At 40.8% G+C, this 26,684-nt stretch overlaps 1 protein-coding gene across 1 annotated transcript in view; it reads right to left on the reverse strand.

The window, feature by feature from the left end:
• The window catches only part of CIB4 (calcium and integrin binding family member 4), an 87,105-nt gene extending 61,576 nt beyond the window's left edge, over positions 1–25,529 (reverse strand). Inside the window, exons 1-3 of the mRNA XM_069072286.1 lie at positions 25,476–25,529; positions 24,749–24,783; positions 16,082–16,178 (exon numbers count right to left, since the gene is read on the reverse strand). Coding sequence (XP_068928387.1) covers positions 16,082–16,178; positions 24,749–24,783; positions 25,476–25,529 — 186 coding nt within the window. The remainder of the gene's footprint in view (positions 1–16,081; positions 16,179–24,748; positions 24,784–25,475) is intronic.
• Between the last annotated feature and the right edge of the window lie 1,155 nt (positions 25,530–26,684).

Here is a 26,684-nt window from a genome sequence, read left to right on the forward strand (position 1 = left end):
AACCAACAGAAAGGCTCCCAGACCCCTGCAACAACAGCACTGTCCTTCACCAGTGGACAGTATTCACTCTCGGTACTGTCCCTCACCAGTGGACAGTATTCACTCTCTGTCTGCAGGACAGTCTCAGGCCTTCTTAACCAAATGCCAGGTTCCAGGACTTCTTCAACAGGACAGTCTTTCACCAGTGGACAAATCTGGCAAAATAACATCAAAACAGACAGACAAAGTACCAGCAAAACAGCCATGTCTCCTCAGTCCTTGGCAGCTCAGGGGGCAGGTCTCAAAAGTCCAGGGCAATTCAAAGCGGCCACCAGCAATCTCTTAGTCTCTCCCCCTACACAAGGTGCTGCTTCCAAAAAGAACTTCCGCCTCTCTCTTGTCTCTCCAAATCTACGTCACCAGCTCCTCCCAGTCAGGACTTTCTTTTCACATCAAAAAGTCCATCCCACAGGTGGGATTAACAAGCTCTGGGTTTTAATACAATCAATTTGAAAACCAAGCCAATACAGGGGAATCTTTAATTGCCATTACTATCACACAGGCCTGGAATCAGACGAACTGGAGTTCAGATTTGACCTTAGACACATACTAGCTGTATGATCTTGGGCAAGTCACTTAACCTTGTTTGCCTCAGTTTCCTCATCTCTAAAATGAGTTTGAGAAGGAAATGGCAAGCCACTTCAGTATCTTTGCCAAGAAAACCTCAAATAGGGTCACAAAGACTCGAAACAACTGAACAAAACTATGCTGGGAGTTCACTAAGCTGAGAAAATTTGAGTTTTGATGATAGAACAATACTCCCATAGTCCTGTGATCACATCACAAGTATTCATCCACTCCAGTCTATCTTGCTGCAGTTGTCCTTGGGAAACTGAGAATTCTTTTAATGATCCCAAACTTCTCCCTAAAACAAAGACCCATCTTTTAAATTATTTTGCATTCTTCTGGCAGTGCTGTATGGCTGTGAGTCATGGAACACCAATGTCACTAAAGAATCAATATTGAGGATCGCACAAGGGCAATGGAGTGGGCACATAGTGGGCATGAGAAGGCTTCAATGCATTGCAAATGAGGAATTACCAAGGAGAAGTGGTGCTTTTTCTGACCTGAAATTCCAGCCTCTAGATTCATCTTCCAGAAGCCATGTCCCCAGTGAATCAATTCACTCAACTGTGGAGTTCTTGCTCTGGGACTAAGTAGTGTTGGCTGATGATTGAGTGAATGAGGACAAACTTGCCTCACCCACTGTATCTAGCAATCCCAAGACTGGCCTATGCTTCACATCCATCAGCCATGTGTTCCTCCCTCTACTTTCTATTTCTTGGGCATAGTAATCTTATCAACACTACTTTGCTTCTAGAAAAAGGTGTTTCAAAAGATTTTCCAATGGATCAATTCACCATCCCTTGGACTAAGACTAAAACTCCCTTTCCTGGCCATCACTTCCCCTATATGGGTTGTTTCCCAAATTACAATAGCAACAGTGATTACCACAGTTCCTGGTATTATAGTAAGCATGTATTCCTTTTTCATTCATTCATTCACTCACTCACTCACTCACTCATTCATACGTTCATGTTAGTATTCCATCCAACAATGCAGATCCATCCAGCAACCCATCCAAGACTACCTATTCTATATGATTATTTGTGTCTTTCCATAAATTTGCTATAGGGGATCTACCTTTCACCCGACCCTCACCTGTGACTCCAAGAAGCTGTAGCACATACAGCAACTATACCCCAATAGAACTGTCTTTGCTAAACCAGGTTGAAGGTAACTAAAAAACTTGTCAATGACTTAGGTGTATGTCTACTCAAGCATGTGAAATAGGCAGATGAGAACAATTTGTCCCAATTGCCATGAAGGCAGCGGAAGCAAGTGCTATGGAGTGCTTAGAGCTTAGTTAGACATTGAAGATGCCAAGGTCATCCACTGCATCCCAGGCCATCACCAGTCATCCTGATTCTTGTCCTGCCACTGGACTTTGATGATTCTGGAAGAGAGAATAAGGCCGACAATGTTGTGCGACTGTCTCACTTAAATTCAATTCATGTGCAAGTCAAGATATCACTCCATGATGTCATTGGTCTTCTCTGAAAATGAAGGACGAACAAAAACAACAGCAGCATGCCTGGGCTTCTTCAAGCATTCCCTTGACGTTGTGAGAATATCTATAGTGCTGTCTCTGGGCTGTATCTTTCACGATCAGCCTCTCTTTTCTTTCACTCACTTACTTTCTATGGTGACATTCTTTGTGCCGCTTCTCCTTGATAATTCTTCATTCATAATGCATTGAAGCCTGCTCATGCCCACCATGTGCCCTTTCCATTGCCCTTGTGTGATCCTCAACATTGACTCTTTGGTGACATTGGTGTTCCATGGCTCACAGTCATACTGTATTCCCAGAAGAATATAAAATAATTTAAAAGATAAGCTAGGGCGAAGTTTGGGGTCATTAAAAGAATTCTCAGTTTCCCAAGGGTGATATAGTCTACTCTCTTTTTGGGTCTAGTTCTGGGCCAAACTCATCATTGATTTGTAGGGTCTGACCAAGATATAAATGATAAATGAGCCCCATGGGTTGCTGTCTACTTGAATATTCATAGTCTGGGTAATAGACTTTCTTCATCCCCTTGTATTTTAGTACACAAGTAATAGCACAATAATTACACTGTAAGTCTACCAGAGCATGAACTAGGCTGTCTACATGTCACTTACCTCTTGCCCACTGTAAACAGCACTGAACATAGAATAATATTGAATAATATGCATTTTCTTTCATTGTTTTTTTTTTTGGTTTGGTTTGCTTTTTGGAGGGGGGAAGGCAGGGCAATTGGGGTTAAGTGACTTGCCCAAGGTCACACAGCTAATAGGTGTTAAGTGTCTGAGGCCAGATTTGAACTCAGGTCCTCCTGACTCCAGGGCTGGTGCTCTATTCACTGTACCACCTAGCCACCCCTAATATGTATTTTCCAGGTGGGAGAGAACATGTTTAGGGTTAGAGGGAGCATTGGGTAATGCACTTTATGGATCCTTTTAGTCTGGGATCTGTCAACTTGTGTTTTATAAAATATATATGTTTTGATATCTGTATATCAATATAATTGTTTTCCCTTGCAATCTCATATCTTTTACTTTATGCATTTAAAAATATTATTCTGGAAAAGTTCCACAGACATCACCAGCTTGTCAAAAGGGCAGGTGATGCACAAAAAGATTAAGAAGCCACTATTTAGAGGGAAGCTGATAGTGAGGTATGGTGTATCTTGCCTCTGTCACATGACAGTCTGTGTGACCTTGGTTAAGTCACCTAACCCCTCTGGGCCTCAGTTTCCCCATCTGTACAATGAAAAAATTGGACCTGATGACTTCTAAATTGATGAATTTCAGTTCCTCTGAACTCATAATTATACATCCTTTGGGGGATTCAATTTCTTCCTCTGTAAAATGAAACATTTTTATGAGATGGACTCTAAGGACCCTTCTAACTCTAGATCTATGATCAGAATAATGGGAAAATACTTTTAGAAGATTCACAAATGTTTTTTGTTAAGATTCAATTCAGCAAGCATTTATTAAGCACCTACTGAATGGTAAGCACTGTGTTAGGGGCTAGAAGCACATAAAGAAAAACATGATCATCCATAACCTTAAGGAGTTTATATTTCATTGGGTTGGAGTTCAAGGACCTGGGTTTAAATATCAACTTAACTATTTATTATCTGTGTGACAGGAGGTCATAACCTCTTTGGGTCTCAGTTTCCTCATGTGTAAAGTAAAGGATTAATACTAAATGGCCTCTGAAGTCCCCTTCCAGTCCTGAATCTAGGACTCTAAGTCAATTTTGCTGGGCAGTTGGTGGTGCAGTGGATAGATTGTCAGACCTGAAGTCCAGATGACCTGGGTTCAAATCCAGCCTTAGACACTTACTAGCTGTGTGACCCTGGGCAAGTCAGTTAACACTGTTTGACTTGGTCTCCTCATCTATAAAATGTGCTGGAGGAGGAAATGACAAACCACTCCAGTATTTTTACTAAGAAAACTCCAAAGGGGGTCATGAAGAGTTGGACATAACTGAGCAACAGCAAAGTCACTTCCTCTGGGCCTCCATTTGGTGATATTTTTCTTAATCTGGAGATGCAATTGAACTAGATGCCCCCTAAGGTCCCTTCCCAGCTCCAGATCTTCTCACCCTACATGGAAGGAAAAGGAGATACTGCCTTCGTCCCTCCAAAACAGCACACTGCTCTGTAAATGCTAGCCATTGTTATGCCGCATTCTGCCTTCTCCTGTTGGCTCCCAGCCTCTTTGATGTGCTCTGAGCCCACTGGTCTCTTCATCCTCTTTCTGCCCTTGTTTCTGCTTCCTCTGTGGGCCCACTATGCCACCTCTAGGGCATGGGCTACAGGCAGAAATGGAAAGGACTCTAATTCCATTCTCCTTCGCAGACCATAATGAAAAATAGGAAAGCCCTTCAGTGTCATCATTGGCTAACCTGGTATCGTATCTTTATCTGTGCACTTCCCAACTTTTAATTAAAATCCTAGGAGCAATCTTGCAATCATTTTAAAGGGTGAGTCATGCATAACTCTTCCAGGCTGCACTGGGGGAAGGGCCGTGCCTCTTTCCAGAGATGGCAGAGACTAAAACATTGGTACACTGATTCTTCCACTGGCCTGACCCAGGCTAGGAAGCTTCCCAGGGCCTAACCCAGAAGTGGCCACACTTCAGAAATGCCTCTGAAGACCAGAGGGGGCAAAACTGTGGAACCAACAGCAAAAGGAGTGGGGGTGGGGGGGTGGGGGGGTTGTTCCAGGTACTTGCCCTTAGTATCGGACTAAGGATTATAAATTATAAATTTCAGCCTAGGAAGAGAGGGTGAAGCCAGATAGGAAGTGGACATGGCCACAGATGATTGTAATCAAGAGAACTGTTCAGGACACCAACCCTAAAATGTCCCTGGGATAGAGGAATGTGAGAACTGTGTTTGATGAATAAATATGGCTCTCAATGAAGAAGGGGGAGAAAGAGAAAAAGGAAGGGGTAAGGACCGATGAGGGGCTAAAGGGAAATTGAAGATGTGTCAGAGGGGAGGCAACTCAGTATGGTGCAAAGAATAATGCTACTGCACTTATAAGATATGATTCTGATAATTTCTCTGCCACATATTTCTCTAGCAAACCTGAGCAAGCCCACTTGGCTTCTTCAATCTTCACTTTCCTTGCCTACAAAAAGAAGAGATAGATTCAGTGACCCCCGAATTCCCTCCCAGCTCTAAAATTGCATGATCCTAAAAGATAGGAAGTTAAAATCCAAGACTTCCCTGTTAAACCAGACATCTATCTACTTTATATAGGCATGGATTCTGGCCATAAATGTTTTTTATTTCTCAATCCATGTAAATATTCACTCCCACAAAACTCATTTCAGCAAGCAGAGCCAGAATAGCCATATGGGGACTTATTTTTCTCCTCCTTGGGGAGGGGGTGGGAAAGGAGAAGGGAGTACTTAACTTTTCCCCTACCTGGACATCTCTAGAAGCAGCTCCAAGCAATTTGAATAACCTTTTTGAGCTAGTCCCAGAGGGGCAGTTGGAGTTGGAGAGTTGGGAGGGGGGAAGGTATTAGGGAGCCCTTAAACTCCCTAATACTAATGGCATAGGTGGGAAGTACACTGACTGGGTGCTGGGAGAAAGAGGGCATAGGACTGTGATATTCACTCTAACCTTGGAGATGGAGTCCCATTTGGAAGATGAGAGAGGCTGTGTGTTCTTGTTTGCTGGGCAAACTTCCATGAGGCAAGAAATCCACAAAACTGTAGTACAAGAGAGAAACCAGAGTGCTTTGTTTGGCATTGTGTTGGAACTAGATGCAAGGATGACAAATGTCTCGGGGAGAAACAGTGGAGCTCTGGGGCCCCTCCTCTGGAGCAACCAGATGGGGATCTGAGAAGAGATTTCACTACTGAGATGGTTAAAGGGACTGCCACAAGAGGCAGCAATTGGGGGGGGGGAATGAATGACTGACCACATTTGCTGTAGATCTGCTGACAAAGTGATGCTATATAGAAGGAGGGAATGAAGGAGGCAGTGATATGGAGAGCAACATCTGTCTCAGCCTGCTGGAAGCCACAGAGGGAACTGCAGGCAGAGATGAGCTATCTGCAAAATGGCCAACAGAACAGTGAAGGCGAGCACTGGTGATGAGTGAGCCTCAGTGGGAGCCTCATTTTGAGAACTGAAGGCAATTAGATCACTAGAGGAAGACCTGAACCCGACTCAAGGTAATACTGAAAATGACTGAGGTTCTCCAGGCTTCCGGGGGAGGGCCACTCATGGTCAGGCAGCATTCTTTGTGGAGCTCGGTGGGAGCTGTCTGTTTCTTTTGACCTGTAAATAAAACTACTGATTCTCTGAGCGCTTGGGGCCATGTGCTTGCTAGAAGAGTTGGTGACAAAATATATTTGGTGGTGTCAGATAATGAAGTTATCCTGATTGTCTGAGTCGGGGCAATGAGATGAAGAAAGGAGAAATTCTCCCAAGCTTATCCATTCCCTTAGTGGCACTAAAAAGTCTCTGATGTGAAGATCTTTGAAACCTCATGCGAACCCTATGAATTTTCTCTAGGTGTTAAATCACATGGAATTTAAAATTATATTCCATCTGTCAGATGCAGAAATGAAGGACACCTGTCTATCTGGCAGCTGGAACCCACAAGGGAATGCCGTGAAGCCCAAGGTATGACTATTAATATAACATGAAGAACAAGGAAAAGATAGGATAACCCCAAGATAAAAAGTCTACATGACTCAAATTTTTAAATGATTCCAAGATTGTCCCTGAGATCCTAATTTAAATTGAGGAAATACACAGATGTACATACAATGTCAAATTAATACAGCATTAGTTCAAAAGAGAGTTTATGGTGTTGTGCCAACAGAAGAGAAAGCTAAGCTATTTGGCTCATAATTGGTTCCTCTCCTCCATTATGGACAATGAACCTTAGACTGAACTAATAGTAAAAACACCAGTAAGAAGGATTTAAACCAAAGAAAAACAGGAAGACAGATTTCACCTAGTGCCAGTCAAGTGTCTAGATGAGGTGACTTATACAATTACAGAATATTAGAGCTGAAGGGACTTTAGAGATCATTTGATCCAACACCCTTATTTTTTTTTTTAAAGCAATCAGGGTTAAGTAACTTGCTCAAGGTTACACAGCCAGTTATTTCTGGGTGTGGTGCTAAGTATCTGAACCCGGATTTGATCCCCAGGTCATCCCGACACTGGACCTGGTGCTCTTACTGGTGCTACCTGGCCGGCCCTCCAACACCCTTATTTTACAGATGAAGAACTTAAAGCCCAGAGAAACTAAGTGACACAAGGTCACATAAGTAGTAAATGGCAGGACTAGGTTTTGACCTATGTTCTCTGAGTCCAAATCCAGTACTCTTTCCATCATGTCATTCCTGCTCCTATTCAGTGGGTAATTTAAAAGTAAATGAAGTGGGGATCACTCAGAGCCAGCGTGGATTCACTCTAAACCAGTCATGACAGTTGTTCCCTTTTTTGATACTGTTTGACTGGTAGATCTGGGTATCTTTGTCCTTCCCTGATACCCTTGTGGACAAGACAGACAAATGTGGGCTAGATGACAATGCAGCAAGTTGCATTTTAATTAATTGAATGAGCAGGATGATGATGCAGAAGGCATGCTAGGTTCAGACTCAGAAGAGATGAGTGCAATTCCTGGCATGCTATTTACTACCAGTGTGACCTCTGTGTGGCTTCAAGAAACTCCCTGGAACTTACTGCCTAAGGCAAAGACTTCTTTAGCTGGGCCTCAGTTGATGCTGACAAAAGCATTGCTTCTTTCCATTTCTGAGTTGCAGGGAGGTCTTTAGTCTTATGCTTCTGTCCACAGGCCTATTTCAGTCAACATTTTCACTAGTGACTTGAATTAAAATGTAGACGATGTGCTTATCAAATTTTCAATGTCACCAAGCTTGGAAGGATAGATAACATATTTATTGATAAAATCAGGGTCCAGGAAGATTTCAACAGGATGGAAGGATGGGTTGAATCTAATATTTGAAGGCCTGTCAAATGTAAGAGGGATTGGACTTATTCTATGTGGCTGCAGAGGCTGCAGAGGGTGCATCCAATGGATGGATGCTACAAGAAGGCAGATTTCAATTTTCCTAATGCAGTTCAACAAACATTTATTGAGCTCTTAAGCACTGTGCTAGGTGGTCTGAGGGATGCAAAGCTAACTGACATATTTGTTACAATCTAGGACCCATACCTAATTATAATGTAAAAGTAAATAAAATAAGTGCTTAAGAGAGCAAAGAAAGGGCAATAAGAGTTCTCAAAAAAGAGATATCACTCAACTTGGGGGAATCCAGGAAGGCTTTATGAAGAATGTCAGTCAACAAGCAGTTATTAAATGCCTACTATGTGTTAGGCATTGTGTCTTAACACTTGGTGCTGAAAATACAAGGAAAAGCAAGAAGAGTCCCTATGCTTTAGGAGCTCACAGTCTAGTAAGAGACAATGTGCAGTCATGTACAATCAAGCTAGATAGGGGATAAATCGGAGAAACCAATTGAGGGAAAGTGTTGGTGTTAAGGAGAAAAGGAGAGACTTCTTTGTAGAAGGTAGGATTTTAACTGGGACATGAAGGAAGCCAGGGAGGACAGGAGGTAGAGATGAGGAGGAACAGAATACCAGTCATAGGGGACAGCCAGTGAAAATGCCTAGAATTGGGAGATGATGTCAGAAATCAAGGAAGAGTAAGGAGGCCAGTGTCATTGCATTCCAGAGTATGTAGGACGTGTAAAGAATAAGACGACTGAAAAAGAAAGAAGAGGAACCAGGTTATAAAGGACTTTGCATGTCAAGCAAAGTATTTGTTGGAGAAAGCCAAGGACAGAGTCTTGGGGGACACCCAATTAGCTAGCCTGACTTAAAGATCTAACAAAGTAACCTGAGCAGGAGTGACCTTTCAGGTAGGAGGAGAACCAGGAGAGAGTAGTGTCATGAAAATCTAGAGATAAGAGCATTATCAAGGACAAGATGGTGATCACCAATGTTAAAGCCTGCAGAGAGGTCGAGATGGAGAGGGATTAAGAAAAAGTCATCAGATTTGGAATTAGGAAATTGTTAGGAACTTTGGGGAGAGCAATCACAGTTGAATGATGAAGTCAGAAGGCAGATTGTAGAGAGTTAAGACGAGAGTGAAAGGAAAGGAAGTAGAGACACCCATTGTAAATGGCTTTCCCAAGGAGTTTAGTCATAAAAAGGAGAGATACAGGACCACCATTAACAAGAATGGATGGAGCAAGTGAGGGTTTTTGAGGATGGAGGACACATAGGCTTGTTTTAGGCAGTGGGGAAATCACTAATAGAGGGGGAGAAACTGAAGATTAGTCAGAGACTGGGTATGCCACAGGGGTTATTGAAGAGTGGATAGGAGAAAAGTTCAATAAATGGAGCTGGCCACTTGTGAAGCAGAGTTGGCTGTCAGTAGAAGTCATAGAATCACAGAGAGTGTTGGAAGAGATGAATCCCATCAGCAATATTCCCAGTTGCTCATTCAGCCTTTGCCTGGAGATATTCAGTGATGGGAAACTGATCACTCACTGCAGTACATTCCATTTTTGGACAACGCTCACTGTTAGGAGAATTTTCCTTGTGCTGAGCCTAAGTCCTCCTCCTTGTAACTTTTACACTTTTACCACCTCTATGCCTGTCCCAACCACCCACTCAGGCTTAAGCAAAACAAGCCAAATCCTTTGTCTGAATGACAGACCTTCAAATATTTGGAGATGATAATCGTGCTTTGAATGGTACCCAAGGCAAGTATCACAAAATATAACTGGGGGCAAGCTGCAGAAAAACAGACCATCAAATCAATGTTGTAATTCATAAGTGGGAATAGGAATAGGAACTGGATCTATGATTTTCATGGTATAGGGAATTCCCTGGTGAGGAAACTTCTTCCATGAATGTAGGTCAGCACCTTATCTACGAGTTATAGTCACAGAGAGTCATTGAGCACGGAAACTTTGTGACTTCCCTAGGATTGTATCCAGTATGCCTCAAAGATAAGACTTGAATCTAGCTCTTCCTGACTTCAAGGTGTACCACGCTGTCCACCCACCATACCTACCTCTCAATATAGAATAAGTAACTAATAAAAATTCAGTTGCTTAAAAGGGAGGCTAGTTACTACAGAGCAAAGGTTGGCAAGTTATGGCTCGCGGACTAAATCAGGCCCACTGTCTATTTTTGTATAACTTGCAAGCTAAGAATAGTTTTTTACATTTTTAACAGTTGAAAAAAATCAAAATAAGAGTATTATTTCACAACAAGTGAAATTTACATGAAATTCTAGTTTGTGTCCATAAATAAAGTTTTGTTGGAACACAGCCACATGCATTCTTTTATGTATTATCTATGGGTGCTTTCATCCTACAATGGCAGAGCTGAGTAGTGGCAAAAGAGACCATACGTGGTGCTGCTCAGTGCATTACAAATCACAGTGATGCAGTTATAACTCAGCAGCATATGGAGGGGTACACCTAATCCTGAACTGCAACATTTTATTTATTTTCACTACAGTGCCTACCTACTGTGTCAGTTACAAGTTATGTCAAGCTGCTTTATACACTTCTCAAGCTGTCAAAAGTTAAAAAAAGAAACAAGACCTCCATTCCCATACAAATTTACAGTGGATTTATTTTCCAAGCTCAAACTACAGTTCCAACAGTTTTTTTCAGTTCTCAATACAAATGCAAAAGAAATGTCCATATTTCAAAATCCAGTTAACTACAATTAAAGAGCTTTCATCATAACCTTGAATTTGAAGCAATTCATCTGTAATGTAATGACATGCTAAAAGGAAAATATCAAGACCAGAATTATAGAATTATGGAAATATATAAATGCCTTCCAAGTGAAAAATATACTCAGTTAAAATCATATGCTTGTGGACTGATATCAATATCTGGCAGTACCCATCTATGTAAAAAGACAATTTCATTACATTCATTACACAAAGTCTTATTACATATCAGCATTAACAGATGAACAATTTTAATGAATTTTGCTATTAGGAAACACTGTCTTTGAATCCCACTTAATCAAAGTGTTATTCCAAAATAAAAGAAAAATGATGTGTAAAAAGTATACTCAATTATTATTATTATCAATAGGATTATTATTATTATATTTTGAATTTCATTAATAAAAATTCTGTGGAAATATGTTTTTTTCTCTTGTTATATAAGTACCTACATAATAGCTTTGATTTTGCTTCTTGGCTTTCAAAGTCCAAAACATTTACTATCTGTTCCTTTACAGAAACACTTAGCTAACCCCTGCAATAGAGATTCTTAAAGAATACATGCAATGCAAAATACCTGATCTTTTTTTGTTCTCTTATTTGATTTTATGTCCTCTATACCATTTTTCATCCCAGCTGGTACAATCCATCCTTATAACCTGACCATTGTATAATGTGAAAGTATCTACAGATCCTATACTTGATTATAAGACGCCATGGGGGGGAGGGGGAGGGAGGGGGACAAAATGTGAAATTCAAGGAATTGTGGAATTGAATCCTGTAAATTAAAAGGAAACAAACAAATTAATAAATTAAAGAATTAAAAGAAAAGAAAAGAAAAGAAAAGAAAAGAAAAAAACAAAAAAAAAAGAATACATGCAATGAATTTTTGTACCTACTATATCTGTCTGCCATAGTTAACATTAGGGCTCTGATGATTCAAGCTCTTCCCTTTCCCCAGTCTCTTCTTCAAGCTAAAATCCCCTAATTTCTCCAATGTATCTTTGTATGATGTGGTTTTAAAGAACCTCCTCCCCCCAATACTGTTTACCTCCTGCTAAATACACTATAGTTTGTTAGTGTCCTCAAACATAGTACAGCATCCTAGATGTGGTCTAACCAGGACAAAATCCAACAGGACTATGACCTCCCTCATTCTGGGTATTATATTTCCATTATTGAAGTCTGAGAGCGCATTAGCTTTTTTGGCAGTCCACATCACACTGCTGACTCATACTGAGAGCCAGCAAGTCCATTAAAACTTTCCAGGCGTGAGAAGCTCCAGAAACTATCACCTTGGGAAATAGGAGTACACTAGACACCTGAAGGACTTATCACTTCCAAAGCTGTGCTATGTTCCTTCCCCTTACATCACTTACAAGAAAGTAAGTGTCTTTGTTAAAAAAAAAAAAAAGTAAAGTAAAAGTCTTGTTTACACCTTTCATCACTGGTTCTTGGTGCTCAAGAAGATTCTAGAGACCCCTAGGGAGTGTAGCTCCTATCTCAGAGCACTCCAGCCCAGCTCCCACTATTACTGGTAGGTGAGTCTCCAAAGAGTGTCTCATTATTTCTCCCCTCAGGGTTCTAGGAATAATCCTGAGAGACTAGATGTGGTTTTCAAGTATTAGGTTATGAGCCCATATCTGATGTGTTCCCCATTGATTATCAGCCAGTCAAATACTTAATTTTGAGAAAAGGGTCTTTAATAATGTGGTATAGTAAGAACAGACCTTTAGGGTGCAAAAAGCTTACCCTAAAGGTCTGGAACACACTCTCCCCAAAATATGACAGAGTCCAGGAGAACCTAAACTTAATGGCAAAATGGGAACTCCCAGATCCTAATTGGATGAATATCCTTTTTTCTTCCCTTTTCTTTTTGCCTTATCTCACTTTTAACCAGGCCTATAGACCACTTCCATGTCTACACCATATCAAACCTGCTCCCTCCCAATTCCAGCACTTCTATATACTTCATAAAAAACAACTGAACAACAACAAATTAGAAAGTTAGTTCTTTGAGGGAATGGAATACTTTGCTTCCTTGTATTTTCACCTCCACTGCTTTACACAGTCCTTGGAACTTAATAAATGTTTTTATCTATCTGTCTCTCTTTATGTAGTCCTCATGAAGTTTCCCTATGGTGCACTGAAGCTTCTCTGTGATCTCTTTCTCTGATAGGCTCCAAGTGTCAGTGCCTTTATAGAGCTGATAGCTATACTTCTCTCAACTCTGAGGAGGTCACATCCCCTAAAGCTGTCTTTCTTTGATGCGTCTAGTTTGTCCTTGGCTTCACTGTTTTTCTGGGAGCTACTAGTTAGCTCTGATGGGAAGTCCAAATCTTGTTCTTTGGCAAAGGCTGCTTTCCCAAAGGTCTCCCAAAAATTGACTAAATTCCAACCTGAATCCTTTCTCTGATATATGCAGGCCCTACTTCTTTCAACCAATCACAATAAAATTCCTTTATGACTGTCTTATTTCATCTGATAGCTCAAAAACACTTCAGTCTCAAATTGATTAAGGATTTTGCCTAAATTTAATTTACTACTTTGATTTGTTTAGCATGAAATGCATCAGAAAGATGTTCCCACTTGATAACACTATCAAGGTACAGAGAAGGTTGTTAAGTTATACAGTATAAATCAGGGTTGAGGGTTTGAGGAAAAACCCTCTTACATTATAAATAACCTAATATTTATTTTTAAAATTCAACTTAATTTTATTTTCAGTTTAGAATTCTCTCCTTCCTACCTCTTCTTCCTTCCCCCACCCATCAAGATGTCAAGAAAAACAAAACCTATTACAAATATGAATAACCAAGCAAAACAGAATCCTGCATTAGCTATGTAAAAAAAAGGCAGAAAAGAAAAAGTACTTTAATCTGCACTCTGACTCCATCAGCTCTCTATCTGGAGGTAATATCTGAATGTAACCTGAATCTCAAACTCTATTGGTATGGGACTGTATCCTCACTGGTGGAGTTCTATACCCCGTGCCTGCATGAGAGGTGGGGTAGAGTCAGCAAGAGTTAAGGAGAAGAGATCTGGCCTTTTCAGTCTCTTTGGGCTCTTAAGTGACTTCAGCTGTATTTGGCTTCCACTTTGAGAGAGAAGGTACTCAATGTCACTCCCTCTGCAGGTTACCAAAGGAAGAAAAAGACTTCTAGGAAGAGGCTGACATGAGAGCTGTTGGCAATCTCCATCATGGCCCTGTCCCCAGATTACTACGCTAGAGATTTCTGGGCATTTCCCCTAGAGTCAGACCTGGGATTCTCTTTCTTGGTTGAGGTGAGTTACCTTGTTCCTGATGAGAGAGCTCCCTCACTCTACTAGCTGCTATATAGTCTCATATGTATACTTTCTCTGATTTTTGTTTTGCTCTCTACTTGGATAAGTGTGTTTCTTTGCTATTTACTATGTGTGTTCATTGTGGAACTGGTATTTGGTGAGAAGGAAGTTAAGTCGTGGATATAAAGTCTGGGGTCCTCCTTTCCTCTTTTAGAAATAGTGATCAGGAATTTAACTTGAACCTAAAGATCATATACCCTAAACTCATAAAATTTAAGGAAGCAGATAGAAATAATCTAGCCTGGAACCTCCTCTCTTTAAGGAGAGCAGATTTGTTGCCCCAAATTTCTGCTTCCCCTCCTTGCAGGAATTAAAGTCTCCCTTGGAGGAGAGTCGGGGTAGAAGATATTAGAGATGCCTTGCCTGAGAGCCACACATAATACACTCCATGCTACACTAACATTTATTAAGAGGCAGCTAGATGGTCTAGTCAATAGGGTACTGGACCTGGAGTCAGATTCAAATCCAGCTTTAGATATTTACTAGCTGTGTGACCTGAGGCAAGTTAATTCGTCTCTGTTTGCCTCAGTTTCCTCATCTGTAAAATGGTGATCATAATAACACCTCTCAGATTTGTTGTGAAGATCAAATGCAATATTTGTAAAACTCTTTGCAAGCCTTAAAGTGCTATATAAACTCTAGTTCTCATCATCATCATTATCATCATTATTTACTATGTGCAAGATGGATAGTATGGTATATGGATAAAGAGTTAACTTTGTAGTTAGGAAGACCTCACAGTCAAGCCCCTATTTCTTACCCAGATTGGCTATATCACTGAATAAGTCACTTAAACCCATCTATGCCTCCAGAGCATCTCTCTTATACTGTTGTTTGTCCTTCATTTTTGAAGGGGACCAATTCAGTATCACTGCTCATTGGCATCCTCTGTGGGAGTCCCTTACATAAACGGAATCACAGCTTTAGACCAGGGTGGGGGTTGGGGTGGTGGAAAGTGCTAGGAACTTTCCTATGGTGTGTGTTTGGGATTTGTTGTTGTTCAGTTGTTTTCAGTCCTGTCCAATTCTTCATGACCCCGTGTGGGGTTTTCTTGGCAAAGATACTGAAGTGGTTTGCCATTTTCTTCTCCAGCTCATTTTATAAATGAGGAAACTGAGGCAAACAGGGTTAAGTGACTTGCCCAGTGTCATACAGCTAGTATCTGAGGAAGGATTTGAACTCGTGTCCTCCTGACTCCAGAGCTGGTACTCTACCCACTGCACCACCTCGCTGCCCAGGTGCCTGGGATACGAAGAAAAAATTAAATAGCCCCTGCCCCCAAGAAGCTTAGTTTATCATTTGGATTTAGGATCACAGACCTAGAGCTGAAAGGAAATTTGGGGGTCATCTAGTCCAACCCTTTCATTTTACAGATAAGGAAACTGAGGTCCAGAGAGGGGAAATGACTTACCCAGGGCTACACAAGTCTTAAATGGTAGACCCAGAATTCAGATACAAGTCCTACAACTCCATACTAAACGATCCTTCCATTGTGCTACACTACTCCCCAACTGGTATCTTAACAATTTAAAAATGCAATCTGGGGTGCAAATTCTGCCACTAATACATATAAATCGAATGGCCCAAGGGCAAGGCACTTGCCTTTGCAAGGCACAAGCTCCTTGAGAGAAGGGTTTGGGTTGAAGCCATATTTGTATCCCCAGCTCTGCACATCATAAGCACTCAATAAATGTTCATCAAAAGAATAAATTCCCCCTGAATTCAGAGGCAAGGAGCAGTATATCAAGAAGACTTTGTTCATTTAACTGTGCAGAGTCTCACCCTATAAATGCAGATACTTGTCTGCCCTGAGAGAGTTTCATCATCTTCAGAGCTGTCTTCTCCAAGCAGGTCAGAGGGACCTGACCCAGGGTCCCCCCACTCACCCGCAAGGCTGGCAAGGAGCTGATTTGATCCATGGTCAGGGTGGCCTCCTTGTAGTACTTGCCTCTGGGACACAGCTTGCAGAAGGTATCATGAATGCTGAAGAAAAGAAATGGAAGGGGGAGTTACTGGAGACTCTGCCTCTCAAGCATCACTGTCAGTTCAACATCTGGAATCTTAAGCCAAGTCCCAGAAAATCTCTATCTCTTCATCACTCAGCTGCAAGATCAGCCTGTTCCATTGAGGAACAGAAGGATTTCTCTAAATGTTCCCAGACCTTTAGAAGCTTATTTCTGTCCAAAAACCACCAACAAATTCAATTCAACAAACATTCAATAAATACTTGTTGTGTGCAAGGTCCTGAGCCTAGCTTTTAAGAGACAGAGAGACATAGCGAGTCAAAGACAGAGAGAGAAATGAACCAGATACTGCCCTCAAGGAGCTTACATTCCCCTGTGGGGCCAGGGCAAAGAGAGTGGATAACTATAGTGTAAGAAAAACTGAGGCAGGAGGCAACATGAATGCCTTAGGGTATCAGGGAAGCCTTCATAGATATGGTACTTCATCTGAGTCCTGAAGGAAGACAAGGATTCTAAGAGGTGGTCATGAGAAAAGAGGGCATACCAGGCATGGGGAACAGCCTGTGCAAAAGGACAAGGAAAATGATGGGGAGGTGGGTTTAGGGAGTAGGAGGCCATTTGACTGGAATGCAGAGTTCAAGAAAGATGAATAAGAAATCAGGCTAGAAAAATAGATAGGAGGTTTGTTCAGGGTCTTAAGTTTGAGACTAAGGAATATGATATTATCTTGTAGGCAATGAAACATCACCAAAAGCTGTTCAATGGAAAAAATTACATTCAATGCAATTTAGGGACTCCTTAGGGAAGATTTATGCCCCACAAACTGAGATCAGTTAATTGATCTGCAGGTTGTTTTCCAAATGCCTCCTGTATATTCATTACTATGTTACAAAAAGGGAAGAATTCTAAGAAGGAAAGCTTTTTAAGTAACAATTCTTTTTGTTGTTCAGTCATTTTTCAATCGTGTCCAACACTCCATGATCTTATTTGGGGTTTTCTCAGCAAAGATCCTGGAGTAGTTTATCATTTCCTTCTCCAACTCATTTTACAGATGAGGAAACCAAGTCAAACAGAGTTAAGTGACTTGCCCAGGATCACACAGTTAGTGTCTGAGCTTGGATTTGGAATCAAGTCGTCCTGACTCCAGACCCTGTGCTCCATTCACTGTGTCATCTAGCTTCCCTTACATTTATTCAATTTACAAAATGCTTTCAAAACTCACTTGAAACCTCACACTCATCCTGTGAGGTAGACAGGGATTATTATTCCCATTTTACAGATGAGGAACTGAGATTCATCAAAGCTATAATTAATCACAATGTTTCAATAATAATGTATATTAATAATGTAGTAAATCATGCTTTAATAGATGTTGCTATACTAAATAATTATAATCTCCAAACTACATAGAATGAAAAGCTGTAAAAATAGAAGGACCTAGAGGAGGAAGATTCAACATCTACCGAATGCCTGAAAAAAATACAAGCTAGTGACTAGAATGATACATCAGGGGCTCACTATTTTTCATAACCTAATTGATGACCAATTAAGCAACCAACTAACCAGCATTTATTCCCCATATTACAAAATACATACCTCAAAATATCAATGAAAATTCAACAAATAACCTGTATAGGAAATGAACCATTATCATAGATGAAACTGTTGCCCACAATCATCTAAAAATAACACATATTAATAACAAATTAATAAAAAGAACAATGTTTCCAATAAATACCACAGTTTTTTAGAATCATATGAAATAGTCACAATTTCTAAACTTCATAAAATGAAAAGTCTTCAAAATATAGTGATTAAGTAAAAGAAAATCACACAAGAAAAAAATTACATGTCATCCCTTACACACTGTTTGCTACTAGAATTATCCTAAATATGCCTTTGGTGAATAGAGAGTGTTACGGAAGCAATGAACATGAACTTGAACAGACTTCAGGAGATAATGGCAGCTAGATAGAAAGACCTGGTGTTGCTATGGTCCACGAGGTCACAAAAAGCCAGACACAACTGAACAACAACAAACAACAACAGTACACAAATAATCTATGAGCACTGAACTGAGCCAAAGGCTTTGAAATCATTAACAAAGACCATATAAAAGTGACAGTGTGTGGAGGCTTATTCAATTTGCCAAATTTTTGAAACCCTGGAGCTTTTTGATTCCCCCTTCTTGCTTTTCAGTCAATATGTTGTTTTCTTCTAAGTATTTATACATTTTTTTTTAGCGACATGAGCTGTGAATGCTTTATATAAAGTATATGAGCAAATAATTGGCCCAGAGTAAGACAGATCACTGGCATTTTATAGTTGTAAATATGTCGGGTCTTCTATTAAGAAAGTTGAGTCAGTCTTATTTGTGAGAAGCTGATAAAATACTTTGCTGGTAATTTGTGTGGTACTAGGAAGTCAATAGTTATTGAGCCAATATTTATCGATCTTATCTGCTCTTCCTTTCCAGCTTCATAGAGAAGCTATGAAGTCAACTCCCTCGACATAACTGTTTTATTGTTTATTATATTAATGGTATGTTATTATCTGTCTCACATTTGATCCAACTTACAGTCTTTGTTGTGTTGGCCTTCTTGTGACCGTGCAGATCAGTGGTTTCCAGAGTGAAGGCGAATGGTTTTAGTTAAGGGGGGGCGTCATGAATTGATTGGTATATGATTAACCAATAAGAGGCTGGGAAGATGGTTAGCATCTTACTCTCACTAAACATTGCCAATCACTGGTAGTCTACCAGACTTTACACATAAAGGAATAATAGCTGAAAAGAAATTTGCCCCAGGACTTTTTCTATCTGAATGCCATTGAAGATGACAAGAATGAGATGCACAACAAGAAATGATAACAATTTAAATAGAATTTATCTAACTCATAACATGATTTTCCTCACAAAAACTCTGTGAAATAGTGTTCTCATTTTGAAGATAAATAAATTCATTGAAGTTAAGATAGATCCAAAGTCACACAAAAAGAGAGCTAGAAGCTGGAAACCCAGTCTCTAAACTCCCGGTTCCATACCTTCTCTACTTTATTATATATTTCTCTCCCAAACTTCAATTCTACATATCCAGCTTCCTGGAACTGGCAGGCAGCTAGGTGATGAAGTGATTACAATGCTGGTCCTGGAGTCAGGAAGACCTGAGTTCAAATCCAGCCTCAGGCATTTACTAGCTGTGTGACCCTGGGTAAGTTACTTAACTGCTTTCTGCCTCAATTTTCTCAGCTGGTAAATAGGAATAATAATATTACCTACCTCCAAGGGTTGTTGTGAAGATCAAATGAAATTATATTGTAAAGTGCTTAGCACAAGATCTAGCACATGGTGCTTAATGAATAATACCTGTTCTCTCCCACCACCACTCCACAGGACATCTCCAAACTGACTACCCTACTGGCACCTCTCCTCAACAAACCTTAAAACCACTTCATCTCCTTGCAGGGTGTATAGTGGGACAATGGCCTAAGCATTAAGAAACTTGGATTTGAGTCCTAGCCTTTCTATTTAGTAGCTCTGGGTTCTTGTGCAAGTCAATTAATGGGAGGGATATAAAACATCAGCAACAACTTTTTCAGTAACCTTCCCCTCCTCCTAGCTTGAAACCAGGTTCATGGGTATCGGGCCTCTTAAAACCAACCCTGAAGCCCTCTCTAGCACTGAAGCAGCTGTACAGTCAGGGAAGGAACAGAGTTGAACTGTTGGAGCAAGAAGACAGTCTTGCTGCCAATAGGCCCACCAAGGCCTTTCTGAGGCCAAAAGCAGGGAGGCCCCCAATCTTTAGCCTGAAATTCCCAAAGTCAGATTTATTCTGTGACTTCAAAACTAATAGCACTAAAAGGAGAGAGCCGGAGAGCCATATTTGTGACCTCCCTGGGTAGACTTAGTTGCTAGTTCCATAGGGTCTGGGGTACCTGGGTTGCTTCTTTGCACATCTGTATTTGTGTTCCCCTGTTAGTCACTGGAGATGTCTCATGCACTGGCCTAGTCTGAAAGCTTCCTGAGGTCTTGGACACAAAGAACACCAAAGAGTTTGGGTGATGATAAGTGTCATAGCCTCAGCAGGGCTCCTCAGTTCTTAGGGATCATCATTTTAAATTTGCCAAGTATGGCAAAGAATTGGAAATCGAAGGAATGTTCATCAATTGGCTGAACATGGTATATGTTTGTGATGGAATACTATTGTGCTAAAGAAATGATGAAGTGGGGGTGGAAAAACAAAAATGAATTGGTGCAAAGTGAAATAAGTAGAACCAGGAGACCATTGTATGTAGTAACAGTAATATTGTAATGATGTTCAGCTGTGAAAGACTTAACTGCTCTAGTCAATGCAATGATCCAAGACAATTCCAAAAGACTCATGACGAAAAATGATATTCATCTCCAAAGAGAGAACTGATAACTCTGAATGCAGATTTTCTCTTTCTTTTTCTCTCTCTTTCTTTCTTCCTTCCTTCCTTCCTTTCCTTCTTTTTTAAAAAAATTTTTTTTTAAAGCAATCGGGGTTAAAGTAACTTGCTCAAGGTTACATAGCCAGTTATTTTCTGGGTGTGATGCTAAGTATCTGAGCCCGGATTTGATCCCCAGGTCATCCTGACACTGGAGCCAGTGCTGTTACTTGCTGAGCCACCTGGCCACCCCTAAGCAATTGGGGTTAAGTAACTTGCTCAAGGTTACATGGCCAGGTGTTTCTGGGTGGGTGCTAAGTGTCTGAGCCCGGATTCGATCCCAGGTCATCCCTGACACTGGAGCCGGTGCTCTTACTTGTCTTTCCTTCTTCTTTTCTTTCTTTCCTTCTTCCTTTCCTTCTTTTTTCCTTCTTCCTTACTTCCTTCCTTTCTTTCTTCCTTCCTTCCTTCCTTTTCTTCCTTCTTTTCTTCCTTCCTTCCTTCTTTCTTTCTTTCTTTCTTTCTTTCTTTCTTTCTTTCTTTCTTTCTTTCTTTCTTTCTTTCTTTCTTTCTTTCATCATGGCTAATACAGAAATAAGTTTTACATGACTTCACATGTATAATGGATATTGTATTGCTTGCCTTCTCAATGAATGGGGGAGGGAGAGAATTTGGAACTCAAAGAATTTTTTTTAATGAATATTGAAACTAAACAAATGATGAAGGAAAGAAAAATATATCTTCTAAGTACCTTAGTAGTTCACCTTACCCAGTCTCTTCATTTTACAGATGAAAAAAAATGAGGACTAGAGGGGTTAAGTTACTCATCTAAAGTCACACAGTTAAGTAAATATCAAAGTCCAAATAAGAACACAGATCCTTTCATTCCAAATCCAGGACTCTTTCTGTAGCACCATATTGCCTTTCTGACAAGGCCTCCTGAGCCCTACTATGTCATGGGGCCCTGACCCAAACAATGTGATTTCCCAGATGTCTGAGAAGGCCCTTATATCTGAGGATTGAACACGATGCATGCATCTCTCCTGCCATAAGACATCCTTCTGTGTGTACAAATATGGATCAATGGATTCTAAATGGAGGTCTGTAGTCATTGCTAATGGAATCCAAAGTCCCAACAACTTAAAAGCTCACCCAGCCAGACTGATTATCAATCAAGCAGCCACAGACGGTAGCTTTCCTCCACTTCTTGCTCTCAGACAGGGGGAAACAGGCCATAACCAAGAGTTCCTACTCTTCTCCCAGTAGCCTCCCTACCCACAATCTCCTCTGATATGCTCAAGCCCTAATTAGCTTCCAGCTCCCAGGCCCAGCTCCCTGCAACAAAGAACCCTTTCACCACTGCATAAGTATTCTTAGATCTTTCTTGCTCTGGTAATAAATATAATTACAGAAGCATACACAGTGAAATGGATTAAGAGGCTATCATTAGAGTTGGGAAAACCTGGGTTCAAATCCTAACTGACTGACACATACGAAATACCTTAAAGAACAGGGACAAGACATTTCCTTGAATTTTTTTTTATTAAGTACCTTCTAAGTATAAGATGACATGCTAGGTATTAGATTCTATGGTACAGTGTTAGCTGCAGGAGAAAATGACATCATATAGCTAAAGTGCTTTGCAAACCTTAATGTTAGCTATTAGCTACCAGGACAGGACAGAGGTAGGGCGACAGAGGGGAAGGGAGAGGATGCGATTTATACACAGATATGTATACCACAGGGAAAAGAAAAATGGAAACAAAAAAAGTTGCAAAGTACTCTAGAAAAGTTTATAAAGGAAAAAAAAACTTTCATCTGAGGGGATCAAGGAAGTCTCCATAGAACAGGAAATACCAAATCTGGGCTTTGCAGTAAGAAAAGAATTCTAAAAAGCAGAAAGGGTCCTCCTGGATAAATGCATGGAGATAAAATGAAAAATCATTTTCTGGGCTGAGGAAATAGAATCAGTATCCAAAAAAAAGAGTAAAATTCCTGAGGACAAGGACTCTTTTATTTTCTTATATTCTGAGCTTTAGCATAGCACCTGGTTCATAGTATGTTTAAGAAATACTTGAATTGAATTCATTTGAACTGAATGCAGGAAGGCCAAGGGACTCAGGTGTCTCTCTGACCATAGGGTCCCAGATTTAAAGCTGGAAAGTACCTTGGAGACTACCTAATCCAACCCACTTATTTTCCAGTGAGGAAACTAAAGCTCAGAGAGGCCAAGTGACATCCCAGGCTCTCACAGTCAGTAAGTGGCAGGGGTGGGTTTTGAACTCAGATCTTCTTGATCCCCAGTCTAGCACTCTCTACACTACCACACTCTAAAGCCATGCTTTAGGTGGTAACGGTAGTGATGAGGAGGAACCTGGTGTTCCAGGTCCCAAGACTCCAAGGTGTTCAGATATCCTCTGGCCTCCCTGCTTGGAGATGTCCTTTTCAAAGCACATGGACAACAAGAGCCCTATAAATCCATAGAAATTGGCCAATGAAGACAATCTTGATCAGGGAAGCCTACATGCTTTAGTTTAGAAAGTAGCAGATACCTAGAGGCAGCTGCCGGGGTGACTTCAGCTGTGTCTCTTCCCAAGGACTTTGCTGAATTGGCTCCTCTGACCCCAGGCCATAGAACTACTGATACACATCATCTCATGGTATGATAGAAAGAATACAGAAACAAGGAGTTAGGAGACCTGGATTTGAGCCCCACTTGACACTCACTTGCTCTCTGGCTTAGACAAGTCACTTATCTTATCTGGCCCTTAGTTTTCATCTGTGAGATGGTTGAACAAGGTTATTTCCAAGATCTCTTTTATCTCTAATTGTTGTTCAGTCATTTTCAGTTGTGTCCAATGCTCTGTGTCCCCATTTGAGGTTTTCTTGGCAAAGATACTGGAGTAGTTTGCCATTTCCTTCTCCAGTTCATTTTATAGATGAGGAAACAGAGGCAAACATTGACTTGCCCAGGGTCACACAGATAGTAAGTATCTGAGGTCAGATTTGAACTCAGGTCTTCCTGACTCCAGACCTGTACTCTATGAAATATCATAACACAAAATTAAATGTTATTCCATCATTCTTTCTCATCTATCCAGCAGTTCATCAACCTGTTGTCACCATGGATGTTGTCTCAGCACCTCTTGACCCAGACCAACAACCTAGAGATTGTGTAGACCAGAAGTGTAAAGCATACTGCCAGGCAGCAAGAACAGCAATTAAAAAGTGATTGGAAAATATTTAACAAAACAAATAAAAATTCAATAGAACAAAGGTAATGTTAGTATGTGGTTTTTTAAGTCAATATGCATCTAACACGCATCTTTATGTATGGCTTAATGGTTCTGTTTCTGTTTGTTTGATACCCCTGCTGTAGACCTTGGTGGAAGCCATGGGCCAGCTGGGCACTCTGGTTCAGCTCAGGGAAACTGAGTAGCAGTTAGCATATGGGTTGGTCTGTGTGAGTTACAGAGTCAAGACTACAAACAATTTGGGAGTACATTAGAGGAGGAAGACATGTATCAGATCCAGTAAAGGAGCTGGGAATCAAGGGATACCTTGGGCATCTAGAACCAGGTGAGTAGCCTAAGGCCAGGGCACAAGCAGGTAATAGGGTAATGTGTCTGGCAACGAGCAAACCATATAGGTGGTCAAAGGCAGGAAAGCTGTAGGAACCAGGTTGGCCACTGGAACAAGAAGGTCAGCACCCAAGCTGGAAACCTGAGAGGGGGGTTAGCTGGGAGACTAGACAGGCTCTCCTGCGTTTCATGTTCTCCAGAAACTCATTATTCTACAAGATGAAAACAGCTGTGTAGCTCTAGCCTCCTCAGATTATCTCCCATCTAGGATGCAGTTCTTCATCATGTCCCCTGGCCCTCCTGCACCACTTTGCAACTGATTTTTACGTGTCATCTTTCCCCCATTAGATTGTGAGCTCCTAGAAGGCAGGGACTATCTTTTCTTTCTTTGTATCCCTAGAACTTAGCCCAGTGCCTGGTACGTAGTCAATGCTTAATAGATGTTTGCTGACTCTCTTACTCTGACCTTGGTCAACAACCTGAGTAGACAGAAGGTGAAGATGGGGACAAGTGAACCAATTCATATCAACCAGGACTAAGGACTGTGAGCGTCCTCCCAAACTAAGCATCTGTTCTGAGAATGGATGGGGAATCCACTTACCATAAGATCTCATTCCTGGTCAGAAAAGTCAGCGCCTGCAATTAACCATAGAGCCATCAACCTCAGAGTCATGGGATCCCAGGAATCATGGAGGGAAGGACCAGATTCCCATTTTACAAAAGGGAAAACAGAAACATCAATTGGACCCAAGTCACATAATGTCCTGGGCAGGAAGTAGAGTTGCAATCATCAGCTTATTTTCTCACATAATTATTTAGGAGTCTCTTGGAAATGGGACAGGCTCCTTTTTAAAGAGAGTACTAAGGACTGAATGATATGAGACAAAACCAAGGACTGGATGCAAGGATCAGGACAAGACTGTGAGAGCCTTAAGTACTAGGTGAAGAGGATGGGAAAGGGGAGGGGCAGGACTGAAGGGATTGATCTATTCTAGATTAGTAGTTCTAAAACTTTTTGGTCCTAGAACCCTTTACACTCTTAAAAATTATTGAGGATCCTCCAAAAAGCTTTTATGTGGGATATATCTAAAACAATTAAAATGTCTAAGTATTATTGTAAAAATAGTTTTGTCTTTGCAGACCCCCTGAAAGGGTCTTAGGTATGCCCAGAGGTCCCCAGATGATACTTTGAGAACTGCTGATCTGAAACAACAATGAAGCATCAGAAGCATGGGCAAGACTTATCTTTCCTTTGCTACCATTTTTTTAGAACTTTGGGCATGTGAAATGGAGGTGGTCCAAGGGCTAACATTACCAGCCCTACCCACCTGATATTCCTCCAATTCCTCCCAGCTCATGGGGTGCCTTATACACTGACCCATGCTATCTCTTGCTGTTTTTCTCTCTGCCTGAAGTCAGAACTCTAGCACCCCACATCCTAGTGGGAACCTTCTCTCTCCAGTGTATGGTCACTGATTGGCCTGGTTACCATGGTGATGTTCCATTCCACTTACTGCCTATTCTGTCTGGGATGAAGAATAAAGGGGCCAAGAGTGACGAGGACCAGATATTTTTGGTTCCCAAGTTTATCAGGCTCTTGAGAACAGAAGCATTGGTTCTGGTGAACCTTCCCTAAATCACAAATGGAACTAGCTGTTTAAAGCTTAGGGCTATAGGCCCATGAGGTTAAAAGGGCTTTCCAGGGGTCACCTAGTACCTACCTCTAGACTGAATTGAATCCAACCCATTTCAATCGAATGAATATTATCAGTAGACAGCTCTATGAGGAATTATATTCCATATCCTTTCTTGGTAAGCCATTTCAGTATCTTCACATTATCTTTCCTGGGATATACCCCTCATGAGACACAATTTAAGCCCATTTTGCATGTTGCTGTCCCCTTTGCATTCTGGAAAACGTCCCAGAGTAGCATATCCATTCATTTCTCAAGCTCCTACGAGGTACAGAGTATACTACTAGGCACTGAAAGACTTCAACCTTTTTTTCCTTAAAATTGAAAATGAAAGTCCACAGGTTTTGCAATTTATATTACCTTCTCATATAGCTGCCAGTATATGTGTGGAAATATTAACATTTGGTACAAATCTAAATGGGCTGATAATTTTCCCAAATCCAGACCCTTATTGCTCTAGGTCCCATGACTTCATTTGGCAATCCACAGCTCATGAACAGGACTCCATTCCTTTCTTCAAGGAATGTAAAGTGTAGTGGGCAAGATATGAGATACGTAGCATTTAGCAGAAATTATAATTCAGTTCAATAAATATTAAATTCCTACCAGATATTGGCAGTAGGGGTTGTCTGGGGTAAATGATAAGATGATGCACTAGCAGTAAAAAAAAAAAAAATTGATTTAAAAATCCCACCTCTATACCTATCCGAATGGCTAATATGACAAAAAAGGAAAATGTTGGATGTTAGAGAGAATGTGGGAAAACTGGGATACTAATGTACTGTTGGTGGAGTTGTGAACTGATCCGACCATCCTGGAGAGCAATTTAGAATTATGCCCAAA

The sequence above is a fragment of the Petaurus breviceps genome, unplaced genomic scaffold (genome assembly GCF_028583685.1).
Source record: "Petaurus breviceps papuanus isolate PSGF00001 unplaced genomic scaffold, PetGlider_PUasm1.0 90845, whole genome shotgun sequence".
Classification (NCBI taxonomy): domain Eukaryota; kingdom Metazoa; phylum Chordata; class Mammalia; order Diprotodontia; family Petauridae; genus Petaurus; species Petaurus breviceps.